The sequence below is a fragment of the Lithobates pipiens genome, unplaced genomic scaffold (genome assembly GCF_037356315.1).
Source record: "Lithobates pipiens isolate NorthernLeopardFrog02 unplaced genomic scaffold, aLitPip1_a1.2 Scaffold_1, whole genome shotgun sequence".
NCBI classification, from domain to species: Eukaryota; Metazoa; Chordata; class Amphibia; order Anura; family Ranidae; genus Lithobates; species Lithobates pipiens.
The window spans coordinates 147,255,615-147,269,460 of NW_027507685.1; the positions used below are offsets into that span (position 1 = coordinate 147,255,615).

The 13,846-nt window shown below is 42.6% G+C and overlaps 1 protein-coding gene across 4 annotated transcripts in view; it reads right to left on the reverse strand.

Moving 5' to 3' along the window:
- GPR107 (G protein-coupled receptor 107) overlaps positions 1-13,846 on the reverse strand; it is a 168,788-nt gene that overhangs the window by 27,754 nt on the left and 127,188 nt on the right. For 3 of the 4 annotated variants that reach the window (XM_077478255.1, XM_077478281.1, XM_077478273.1), the window contains one exon: positions 4,193-4,242. In XM_077478255.1, coding sequence (XP_077334381.1) covers positions 4,193-4,242 — 50 coding nt within the window. The remainder of the gene's footprint in view (positions 1-4,192; positions 4,243-13,846) is intronic. The other variant, XM_077478264.1, reaches the window with a different exon arrangement.

The window sequence follows — 13,846 nt, forward strand, 5'->3', positions numbered from 1 at the left end:
TTTGAGCCATGAAGGCCTGGTGACGCATTGCCCTAGAAGCACTAACCGCCCTTGGTGGAGTGCGCCTCAACTTGAAAAGGGGGATTTTACCCCTTAATTATAAGTTTGAATTATAACTTGCTGAATCCACTTTGCGACAGTGGATTTCGACGCTGTCTGTCCCTTCTTAGGACGCTCTGGCAGAATAAACAAGACATCAGTCTTAAGAATCTGAGCAATTGTCTTTAAAAATATTGTCATTGCTCTCACCACATCAAGACAAGGTAGTGACTTTTCTTCCCTGAAACATGGTTTTGGAAAAAACGATGGTAAGACAATATCTTAGTTTAAGTGAAAACCTGAAACCACTTTTGGCAAAATCCTGGACGAGGGCGCAATGCCACTCTGTCCTCATGAATAATCAAATATGGCTCTTTACAAGAAAGAGCAGCCAATTTCAAAAACCTCCTTGCTGAAGATATAGCAACCAAAAATACCAGCTTCCTTGTCAGAAGGGCTAAGGGAATATGCTGCATCGGTTCAAATGGTTTTTGTAACACTAACAAAATTAAAATCAAGTCCCAAGGGCTTAAAAGGTGATATAACTGTTGGAGGAATCCGCATCAACCCCGGACTAAAAATGCATTTTTTTAAATAAAATCGGAGAAGGCTGAGCCTTAGCCCTTAAGAGCACTCAAGGCCAACTTCATCTATATGCCCAATTGTAGAATGGCAAGAATTTTGCCTATGATATATCTCCAAGGCTGTCAACTCCTTGGAGTCACACCAGGAAACATAAGCCTTCCAGACTCTATAATGTATATAGTTCTGAAAGTTGGTTTCCTTGTATTAGTCAAAGTAGAGATAACTGACCCGGAAAGCCCCCGTTTCCTCAGAATGTGGATTTCAATAGCCAGGCTATTAAATTTAGCGTTCGTAAAGTAGGATGGAATATCGGCCCCTGTGAGAGCAGGTGGGGTCTTAGTGTAAGGGACCATGGATCCTCCACTCCATCTTTACGATTTCTGCATACTATGACCACCTGGGCCATGCTGGTGCTGCCAGAATTACCTGTTTTCTTTCCAGTTTGATCCTGCAAAGTCATTGAGGCATCAATTGAACAGGAGGAAATGCATAGATCAGTGAAAGCGGATCCCCCGGTTTTACCAACGCATCTGTTCTGCATGCAAATAGATCTTTTGTTGTGGACACAAAGTTGATTAACTTTATGTTGAACTGGACGCTAGAAGATCTAGTCCCCCATCTTTGACAAACAGCCCGAGAATATGTCGGGGTAAAGAAACCATTCCCCTGGGAATAACTGCTGGCGACTTAAGTAGTTTGCCTGTCAATTCTCTATTCACGGAATGAAGACTGCTGATAGGCACAAAATATTTAATTCTGTCACAGTGAGAATATGGTTCACCTCTCTCTGTGCTGAGACTCTTGGTGCCTCCATGGCAATTGATATAGGCCACAACCGTGGCATTGATAGATTGGACCCTGACAGGACAATCCCTTAACCTGGAAATCCAGGTCTTCAGAGCCAGACGCAATGGCGAATCTCTAGGATGCTGATGGGCAAGGCTCTTCCAGTTCTTGACCACTGTCCTTGGACAGTTGTCTACCTTAGTACTGCTCCCCAGCCTGAAAGGCTGGCATCTGTCATTACCACTTTCCAGATAACAGGTCTGAACGATTTTCCTTTCAGCAGATTCTGGTTAGTAACCACCAATTGAGGCTTGGGGACAGTCGCATTGGCAAGTTCAAAGCCTAAATCGTCTTGTTAGATAGATTACTGTTTTGCAGCAGTCTCGAATGGAACTGGGAATAGGGAACCGCTTCAAATGAAGCCACCATCCTTTCTACAACCTCATGCAAAGGCGAATGGAGGGATCTACTTTTGACCTGACCATCCGCACCAACTCTCTTATGAAGTTTTTTTTTTTTGCCTGGGCAAGAACACTCTTTCTAGGCTGTATCTATGAACAGACCCAAATACTCCAGATTATTTAGCCGTTTTAAGGGAGACTTCACTGGACTGAGAACACAACCCATACTTTTCCCGGTAACTGGTTGTAATGCATACACCTTACTCTGAACACCGATTGGTCTATTAGCAATTGATCGTCTAGGTATACCAAGACTGTTTAAGCCCTGTGCCCTTGGCCTGGCTAGAGGTAGGGCTAGCACCTTTGCCAACACTCGGGCGCTGTAGCTGGCCTGAAGGACAAGGCTATAAACTGAAATGCTGCTGTTCTACTTCGAACCGTAGAAACCTTTGGTGAGCGGGAAATATATGGATATGTAGATATGCATCCCTGAAGCCGATAGGCACCAGAAGTTTTCCTCCTTGTAGGATAGAAACTACTAACTTGATCGACTCCATAGAAAGGAGCGGATCTTCAGGAACTGATTTATATTCTTTTAGATTAGTGGATCTATGCATGTACAGGAAACGCATGGAAAAAGCAGTGAAGGTTTTAAGGAACCTAAGAAAAAAACAGATCAGCTGACTCTACTAGAGGTAGCTTGAAAGAGGCACTAATCATCTCTGTAAGAGATTTGTACCAGCGATTAGAAGGATCAGCCTTTGATGCTGAGTAACCAGAACCTGATTAGGCGTCCTCAGTGTCTTCCGCCCTAGTGCCAGAGCCACGCCCCACTGCAATACCAGGCCCCCCGTTGCAGACCCCAAGGGGAGGAGGCGGCGCCGGCAGCCAGACTTTTTAGAGTCTGCAATGCTATACAGGGGCTGAACGCCTGTCCAGCCTCAACAAGGGCAAGTCTGATAATACAAACAGTGGAAGCTATTACCGCACCTCTCCAGGAGGGGAGGGGAATTTATGTCAGCAGTGTTTGTTAGGCTCCGAGTTTTAAAGGAAGACTTCACTTTATGCAAAATAATTGAAAATGGCTGTTTTTGTATGTTCATAAACTACTGCTGTATCCCCTTTAGATCCCTCAGAAGAGACACCATCTGTTCAATTAAGAACCCCCCTCTGGCTGCAGCGGCCACACCTGCTGCTATAGCTGGACACAGCTGAAAAAGGCATCGTACAAGGCAAGTGTAATATACTAGATGATATAGATATAGATATAGATATAGAGAGAGAGAGAGAATAGGTGGTCATTTTACAGTTCCTAGGCTTCTCCCCTTATCTTATCCTCGCTGCAGGATACTGCTGAAAACAGATCCAAACTTCACCCATCATGGCCAGCAGCGTAGTTAAACCTTCAAAGACCGGGTCCCTTAGGGATTCCACTCCTTTGGACCTGTAAAGCACCCCTCAGGACAACTTTAGGTAATGTAGCAAGACCAAAAATAGTCCTGGTTCCTAGGGTTCAGTCCTCAAAGAAAAGCATTACAGGCAGAACCTCGTTCTTCGCCACAGTGGCATGGATTGATCCAGTTGTGGAGGTTTTTTAAATCCAGTATGGAAAAATATGGTACTTGCAGGATAACGTCATCATGTGCTAATAATGCATCATTGTCACCATTGACAGGGCTTCAATCTTCACCCAGTCTTCCTTACAGGTTCACGGGCTCCATCCATTTTAATGGCCGAGTCACAGTTTAGTCACTCCCACGCATAGGAGTTACGGCCTGTAGAACAGAGTTCCAAATGGATGGCACCATCGACTCAGTGTGCCAACAACGTCACTGGCTGCTACTAAAGTAAATATCTCCTAAACGGTGCATGTTTAGGACACATTCACTGTACCTAAAGGTAAGCCTTATTATAAGCCTATCTGTAGGTAGAACTCATTCAGGTGGCTTTACCATTGCTTTAATTCTTAGTGGAATTGAGAGAACATAGTTAAACCCTTTCCACTCCAGCAGTCTGTTCTATACACCCAATCAAAGGGCCGTCTTTACCTGCATGGGAGGCACAGGTGCTGCATGTCATTAAATTGAACCGGCTGTCTGCACAAACACCCGTGCCTCCCCTGCAGGTAAATATGGTTCTTTGCACAGGTGTAATGAACAGGACGCTTGTGTGAAAACGTGTTTAAGGCTTGACTCCAAATCATCAGGTAGACACTAAATTAAGCCAGGCACAATGTTCACTGGAATTACATGTTATAAAATAACGAGCCAGAGTAATATTCAGCTTTCACTATATTTTCCAACATACAGAACCAAAGCCAGCATTTTTACTAACAACTCCCCTCCCTTTGTCATCCAGCTCCTTATATCTTACACACTCACCATTACATAGTAGTGCCGGAAGAGCTTCAGTTTTGCCAAGTTAATGGCTGCTGTGAAAAAAAAAACAAAAAACAAATTACCAAAAGTCACAAATGAAGAAATGTTAAGCAGATCATTTTAACCCAGGCATACAGAACAGCCAACCTGGTGACCCGACTTTTCTCTTCTTCACTAAGGTCCGATACACACTGCCGTGACTTCAAAGTCATGCAACATTGGCACCACTTGCATATGACTTCTTTAAAGCGGGAGTCCGCCGGGACTCCGCGTTTTTTTTTTTTTTTTTAAAAGCCAGCAGCTACAAATACTGCAGCTGCTAACTTTTAAAATAGTGACACTTACCTGTCCAGCGCGCCCGCGATGTCGGCACCCGAAGCCGATCTCTAGATCGTCTCTCGGGTCCTGCCGCCGCCATCTTGGGTATGGGAATCAGGAAATGGAGCCTTTCAGCTTCATTTCCCGGTTCCCTACTGCGCATGCGCGAGTCGCGCTGTGCAATAAGGACGGTCCCCGCTGCCTGTGGGATCTGTGTGTTTCCCAGCAGGCAGCGGGGCACTTGCGGAAAGGGGCGGGCACTTACGGAAAGGGGCGTAATCTACGCCCCTTTCAGCAGAGAGCTATCCCGGAAGTGGGTGCAGATACCTGTACAGGTATCTGCACCCCCCTCCCCCCTGAAAGGTGCCAATTGTGGCGCCGGAGGGGGGGAGGGTTCCGATGAGCGGAAGGTCCACTTTAGGGTGGACCTCCGCTTTAACAGAAGTCAATACAAGTCGTGTCAAAGTCAGACCAAATGTAGCGCAGGAACCTTTTTTGTCTAAGTGATTCAAGTCACTCCTATTAGAGGGGTTCCATTGCACTTAAAGGTGTGACCTGTGATGCGACATGTGCTCCCAAAGTCGGTGTGCATGCAACACCAGTGTGAACCGGGCCTTAAAGCAGAAGTAAACCCACTTATTTCACATATCAGAAAACAGATGCATGCTGGGATTGCCACCAGTCACATTTGCTTGTGCTGTAAACCAAACTGTCAAACCATTTAATGGCTGGTGTCATAACTGATCACATATGCAGCTCGAAGATCAAACAGAGGCCAAGATGGCAGTTTCCTTGGCTGAAAACAATAAGAGGGTTTACTTCCACTTTTAAAAATAAAGTTGGGTGATCTCCCTTGCCCACAGCCTGTGACTGGGCAGTGAAGGAGCAGTAGTAGATTTAGACGCTGACCCCTCTGCTGATTACTACTGTGAACAATTACCTTGTCAGTATATATGCAAGCAGTAAACCTGATTGGCTACAAGAGCTGCCCCCTCTCTCCCTGTCTGAATGGGTTTTATGCAGTTTATTTTTATCCATGTTGTTCATACACGTAGCAGTTTTCTGTAATTTTTTTTTATTTGGATTTATACCGTTCTACAGAAGCACAACTGAGCTAATTTCACATAGTTTATGGAAAGAAAGGACAAAGTCAACCCACTATCAATTAATTTAATCGATGGACAATTTTACAGATTCGATTAGATTTAGTACATTAAAAGGATAACTGCAATGAAATTAAAATAAATTGAAAACAGGAATCCTGTCAAATAATCCTATACACAGCAACAGACTAAAAATAGTGGATTTTAATTCATTAAATGCATTTTTCTTATAAGCAAACTGAAATTGAAATCAAGATTGAACAACTTGATTTTTACATGTACAGCCAAGCTTAGCACTTGACAAAGGTAAAACTCCCTGGGAACTGAAGTGAAGTGGAGTGTCCATGTGTTTTAGACAACACTGAAGATATACACCAGCACAGCAATGGTCCCAGGCAACACAGGACAGCTCTAAGCTAATGTAGCTCAATGTTTATTTGGGAAAACACTGAGCAGACTAGGAAGATCTGGGAGATTTCTGCACTTGGTGGGGCCATGTGGTCATTGTCTGCAGGGAGAAGCCCTTGTGATCCAAGAATGAGAGTGCTGAACTACTACATAAGTAATTGCAAATAGTTTATGAGGTTCCCTGAAGTGGTACTTGTTATCTGAAGGAAATGTACAATCTTTTTAAAGTGCATGTCTGGGCAAAATAAAAGAAAACATTTTGTGCAATACATGCACATTTTCCCATGTTAAAACCTTTGAAAACTGTAGCAAACACAGAAAAATACCTGTTGATTCTACTAAAAACAGTAAGGTCCTATCTTTCTGCTGGTGATTGATAACAGAGTGCTTGCTGCAGCACTGAATTCTGTAGCAGAATTTTCAGCCCTGACCAATTTCCTGCTGGACTATAAAAAAAAACTGCCCATCCCCAATTATCTCTGTCCTGCTTCACATTCATACTTTGGCGTTGATTTACTAAAATTAATAGTATCTGCAAAAGAAAATAAATAAATAGACGTCTATAGGTTGTCAAAACCCAGAAGCAAGGAATCAATGGGGTTGATTTACTAAAACTAGAGTGCAAAATCTGGTGCAGCTGTGCATGGTAGACAATCGGCTTCTAACTTCAGCTTGTTCATTTAAGCTTTGGCAAAAAACCTGGAAGCCGACTGGTTTCTATGCACAGCTGCAACAGATTTTGCAACCAGCTTCCAGGTTTTGTTGTCAAAGCTTAATTGAACAAGCTGAAGTTAGAAGCCAATTGGTTACCATGCACAGCTGCACCAGATTTTGCACTCTCAAAATTTTAGGACATTAGTCTCATCGATTTATTTTCCAGCAAACGATACTACCGCCTTGACTCACAGCAGCCTACCTACACACTGTACCTAAAAAAGAAAAAAACGGGGTTCCCCATAGAGGGGTAAACTCAAAGAAAAGGACGCTCACTGAGGGACAGTACACCAAAGTTAATCTATACTATTAGGATTAAATATTCAATATAATGTAATATACACAGTACAAAAATCTATTACTCTAAAACACGCCCTAAGGCCGGGTCAAAGACCACTGTACAACTAACTTCACATCGAAAAAATGCCATCGATTGAAACAAATGGTTCGATCAAAGCAGGCACAAGTGAGGAGAAAACACATAGACAGTGCTTACATAAAACAAAAGAACACACACATACACGTCCGGACGCTGAATAAATTGGCGTCGATCCAGGCTGATGCAAATCAATGTGCATCAACGCAAGCTAATTAGCAATATAGGTTCCACACCAATTTCACCGAAGGGCTCGAGCCTGATGAAAAGGAAAAACCATGAAAGTAATGATGACTGAATGGTAACTGAAGTCCAGATGAAGCTACACATTGTTGTGAAACGCGTTGACATCACATCCGATCGGACGCAGCGCTGCCGTGAAGCGGCGATCATCCCTGATCGAGCCATGAGCCTGCGCTAAGGACACAGGTATTAGCCTGTCTACAGCCAATGGCAACTGCAACAGCGGAACCAATGTGCGCATCTTAGAAGCCCAGGTAAACCTTGTAAATTGCTGTATCAGGTATGGGTGACTGTATTCTGGCAGGACGGTATAATTTGAACTAAGTCCCCACTTTGCAAGTATATACAACATCAATTGTCAATTTTGAAAACTCAAACTCAGTGATGTGTACATTGTTTACCATAAGAGACTGCTTGCGGGAGGATCGGCAAGGAGTCCACTTTTGCCGAACTGCCAGATACATACTGAGAAAAGATACGTTGACCAGGCTTTTTCGCTGCTTGTTTGGTAATCCGACATTCTTTCGATTACATATGTCTCCAAGGGATTTCTGTATTGTTTACACTGTCTGGAACCGCTGCATTTGATGGACATTTGTCCCCATATGAAGAATTGATGGCAATTGATTCAAAGTGACTTTAAACGATTAAGGAATTATTTAATTCCTATACGATCACATATTTGAGGCAAATTCTTCAGTTACCATTCAGTCACCATTACTTTCATGGTTTTTCCTTTTCATCAGGCTCGAGCCCTTCGGTGAAATTGATGTGGAACCTATATTGCTAATTAGCTTGCGCTGATGCACATTGATTTGCATCAGCCTGGATCGACAACAATTTCGTCATCGTCCGGACATGTATGTGTGTGTTCTTTTTGTTTTATGTAAGCACTGTCTATGTGTTTTCTCCTCCTTGTGCCTGCTTTGTTTGAACCATTTGTTTCAATCGATAGCAGTTTTTCGATGTGAAGTTAGTTGTACAGTGGTCTTTGACCCGGCTTTAGGGCGTGTTTTAGAGTAATAGATTTTTGTCTGTGTATATTACATTATATTGAATATTTATTTAATCCTAATAAATAGTATAGATTAACTTTGTTGCTGTACTGTCCCTCAGTGAGCCTCCTTTTCTTTGGGATTACCTCTCTATGGGGAACCCAGTTTTTCTTTTTTAGGTACCTGTATAGAGGTTAGAGGGCAGCCCTTAATGATCAATTCACAGTATTTACTCACACGCATAATTAGTAGACCCTTTTTTCATTATTCTTATGGTGTATACCTACACACTGTGTGCAGGAAAAGGGCTCTTGGGAGATGTAGGGTCAGGGGTGTGCCTACGCTAATAGGAACCAACCTTCCAGCAAGAATTTCACAGGTATAAGAAAGCAGTTTCAAGCCATATCCGGTATTTCTGTATAAACATAAATACACACATACCTGTATACAGCATACACACAAAAATGAAAGTGGACCTTCACAATAATAAACGTTACTGGAATCCCCTCGTAATCTACAAATACAGACTTTATTTACTCTTAAGCTTCAGCCTGCCCCCTGCTTCAGTTATCGTCTAGGCAAGAATGTCGTCTCCTCTCCAATCCTGAAACTCTCTGCACATCACATATGATGCCCAGCGGGCATCAGCTTCAACACAGTGGCCAGACCTTGTGGCACAACACTATGGGGACCCCGATGATGCTAGAAGTAAAGATGGCTGTATAGGTCCTGGTGTGCAGCACGGAGTGCCGAATTCCAGCACTAGATTTGCCTGGTGCACATATATATTTTAATGCAGCTTAAAAAGTAAGAGGACTTGAACACATTTGTAAAGCTAATCAAATAAAAGGGAGCTCAAGTTAGTCAAGTAAAAGGGAGCCCAAGCCATTACAGTTACATTTTCCTTTGAAGACACTTTCGACTTTCATCCACCTCTAGTGACTCTCCAAAGGAATATAGGCCTGAATGCATATGGGGACCAGAAGTTCAACAAACAGCCATCATAGACGGTTTTGGTTGGGATTCTCTGTCTTGGAAACCAATACAATTTTTGCCACACTCTAGTGAATATTATATTATCTATACGATACAGCTTCAGTCCAACCATACAATAAGTAAAACTTCAGGCACTCAGAATACATTAAAAAAGAATGGTACAAATAAAAGAAAGAAATATCCCCCCTCCCTCAGTCAAACCATTTTACAAATTTCCCATCTAAATTTTGTAATTGCAGGACAAGGATATGCTCTTTTGTAAGAGCAGCACAGGAATTGTATTGATTCTTTTTGATAAACATATTAAATCACTCTAATACAATGCAACAGAAAATCAAAAGCATTATCTCCAAAGGTTACACTATAAAACATTCAGATATAGCCACTTTGTACCAATTACGCTTCTTCCTATATAACCTAATAATTAATGGTGGCAGAGCGGGCAGCAAGGGACCAGACAGTGGTGGTTTTCTAGAATCAGGAGAGACGGGAAGGAATAGAGAATTATTTTGATTAAAGGCTGGAAATTATTATAATCACCAAGTTCAGATGAACCTCTTAATCACCTGTCATCTTGTTCGACACTAACTTTCAGATTGAAAAGTTTATAAGTACCTCAGGTCCCGGGAACATGGTGCAGGTGCAAGATAACAGGTAAAGGTTCATTTATAGGGATATACACTGTGTAATATTAAATTAACCTGAACGTTAAAAGGATATGTTTGTATCTGATGGAATGTTAAATGATAATGTATTCTTCGCCACTCTTAATAAAAAGTAAAATGAAAAAAAAAAAAAATTTAAGTTTAGAAAAAACCCAATTAAAGATTCTCATTCATACATACAAAGGGACCCTTTGAAAAAGTCACGTGTCTGTGACGCAACGCATCAGGGAGGAGCCAGGTGTCACGTCCATCACTTCCGGTCACGGCCGAGACCGGAAGTGCCTTTGTTTACTAGCGCGGATCTGTGTTTTTTAAATGTAAGTGTGGATTTTGTTTATTTCAATTAAAAAATTGCAATTCTACACACGCGAGTCCCCCTTCTTCTTTCCCCATGACCGGTGGTAATACGATCTGAGTGTGTTGCTGAACGATCAGAAGATACACCAGCAAATTTCCCCCTTATATATGTGTTTGACCCTGAGGGGTCTCATATTGAGGTGAGAGGCTGGGGGAAATGGGGGGTGCACTGTTTGAGCACTGAAGGTGGACCATGTTTACACTTGTGACAACATTGCATTATTATTGAACTGTCACCACTGGATATTCACAGGAATATTTCTGAACACTTTATATTGCACATGGACTTTCTTTTGTTTTTCTTTTTTGCCATTGCTGCACTGTGATTTGGTCACATTTCTTGCTATATTTGCACTATTACAATATTGAATTGTCCATTCACGTTTGATGCGATTTTGCACTTTAAGTAATGTGTTAAATTTTTTTGCACGCTTGTATTTGCACGCTTGTATTTGCACATGCATTTTTGCACACGTTTTTTGAGATTTGCACATTTATTTATATGTATAGATGTTGATTCATGTTATTTAGTAGGTATTTTAAAAGAGGCAGCGCTACGTAACCTTTTTTTACATTTTACTGGATAGTTTAGAGATCATTATTTATGTTAGCAGCGTCTTTTGGTTTTAGGTAGTTTAGTTGAGGTTTGCTTTATTTTGGGTTGGGCGCACTAGTACCTTATTTTTAGATGCATACAATATTTTTACTCATGAGCCCGCAAAGCATTGCACCCATAAAATTCAGTGAGTCAACTACCTTCTGTCCAAAGTCACTCGATGTAAAAATCAAGTAGTCGGGCAGAAAATAGTTGGCCAAAAAGTGTCTGCATCCAATCAGCTAGTGGGGCAATTGTTAAAATAGGATAGAGGAGGGAGATTTGTGAATACATGCTATTTAGCAAGGACAGGTTAGGTTTTTTTTCAAGAAAAAAAAAAAAAAAAAAAAAAAAGAAAAAACCACTGTATGGCCAGCTTTACTGATTGCAGAGGTCTAAGGGCTCTTTCACACGGGACGGATTTGTGATGATCCACCCCGTGGACATCCGCTTGCTTAGCAGGGATTGCTCCATCGATCCCCGCTTAGCAGGAAGATGACAGGTCCATCTCTGCACATTGTGCAGGGACGGACATATCAGAGCGCCGCTCTCCCCTATGGGAGATCGGATGTCGATGGACCGCAGAGTAACTGCTGGCAGGGGGCATGTTTTTCTACCCAAGCTGTGGCTTCTTTCATATAGGCAGGCGGGCGGTATGGTGTGCATAACGTGAGCACTGGTATGCATTGTGCACACACACTACAAAACGTATAAAACAACCTGTCACAGTGTTTTTCTTTTATAACCCTAAAGTTTAAAAAAGTAAACACCAACTTTACAACTGCACATTGCAACAAGCGGACGTTTTTTTGTTTTTTTTTGTGAGTAGAGGTGCATAAAACTGCAGACATTGTATGGTGTGAACAGGGCACATAGAGAACAATTGTGCAGAGCAAGTCCCCCGATATGATTTGAGCCCTAAGGCCTCATTCACACGGGCACCGTCAGTTTAGCCACGTTAAAAACCTATCAGTTCTTATCCGTTGCTTCAGCCGTCTTCCGTTCCGTTAATATCCGTTATCAGTTAATGCACACGTTTACATCCATTGTGATCCATTAACAGCAGTTTCTGTGCCTAAGGAAACTACCCAGAAAGCATTGCTCCTCCCATACCGATAAAAAAAAAAAAGAAAAAAAAAAGGTTTCTTCAAAACGGATCTTAACTGATCGGACATTGACGGACATTGTCCGTTAAAGTCAGTTAAAGTGGGGTGCCCCCTAAAAAAATAAAAAAAATAAAATTAATATGTAAAAGTCAGCAGCTACAAATACTGCAGCTGCTGACTTTTAATAATCGGACACTTACCTGTCCCAGGGTCCAGCGACCCGGCATTCTTACTGTGGGTACCCGGCTGTAGCTTCACAGCCAGGCACCTGCTGCGCATGCGTGAGCGACACAGTGTGCCATGATACGCAGCACAGTCATCTAGGACGTGTGACAGGTCCCAGATGACTGTGTGGCGCCAAGGGGAAGTGACATCACCAGCCCTGAAGGAGGCAGACTACGAGGGACCCCCTAGCAACAGGCATTTAGAGGCGAGTAAAAAAACGTTTTTTTTTTTGGGTGGCAACACCACTTTAATATCAGTTTTGATGCATCTGGACAGCCTTGTACGTTTAAAAAAAAAACAAAAAAAAAAAAAACGGATAAAAACGGAAGCGGAGGTTAAAGAGGAAGTAAACCCTGATGAGTTTACTTCCTCTTTCATTCCCTGCAAAGGCAAAGCATAATGGACTACTATGCATCGCATAGTAGTCTATTATGTGTCACTTACCTGACACAGGAGCCAGCGAAGTCAACGCTGTCCCCTGTAGTCCGCCGCATCCATCTTCTTGGTGGGGTCTCGCAGCTCCGCAGCTGTCATTCGGTGAAGCCGCGATGACGTCACTCCCGCGCATGCGCACGGGAGCCGACACGCATGGCAGCTCAGTCGTTGAGAACGCCACGCTCAGTGCGCCTGCGTGCCGCTGTCTACGGCGCATGCGCCGTAGAGAGCGGTGCCTGTTTTCGGGCAAATATCTCCTAAACCATATAGGTTTAGGAGATATTTCTTGGACCTACAGGTAAGCCTTAATCTAGGCTTACCTGTAGGTCAAAGTGGTTTGTAAGGGTTTACAACCACTTTAATGGATGGTCATCCGTTTACCCACAGGAATGCACTGTCATCCGTTGACGGATGAAAAAAAAAAAAAAACAGATAGTCGGTCCATCTGTGTGAAAGGGGCCTTAGACATGGAAAAAGTTTTATTTTGACGAACCCAGCATACGCTTAGCTGATTTAGTTCAAATGGATTTTATTTATATATAAAAAAAAAATTACAGCATTACTTGTTGGTAGACATTAAAACAATTGTATTTAGCCAATTTAAACTGAAGGTTCAATTGGGCTTGAAGCCAAATGGATTGTGGGAAGGTCAGTTCTTTTATAACAACAGGGAAAGATAGCATCTCTACATCTCATGTCCTCCTCAGCCGGGATACCCACTCCCAGTGTTTATATCAGATGCCTCCATTAATTTCCTGTTCTCTATGTCAGTACACACTGAACAGTACAACAAATAAGAACTCCGCTTTAACTCTTTCAACAGAAAAAAACAACCAATACTAGACAAAACAGAAAATCTGGCCGATATTCTGATGCTTTGACTTTAATACTCTGAGTCGCTGACCCAGAACAAATACAGGAGATACACTCCTCTACAGCAGGCTTGATCCAGGACTGCGACCACAACATGTTTAAGTCAGGCATCTTGCGTTTTCAGAAGCTGGCCTGCAATAACAACCCCCCCCCCCCCCCCAATAACTTCTCCTGGCAGAGTGTTTAGGGTCGGTTCACACCGGGATCGCACAGAAACGTGTGCCGCCCTCCTGTATGGCAGGAGTATT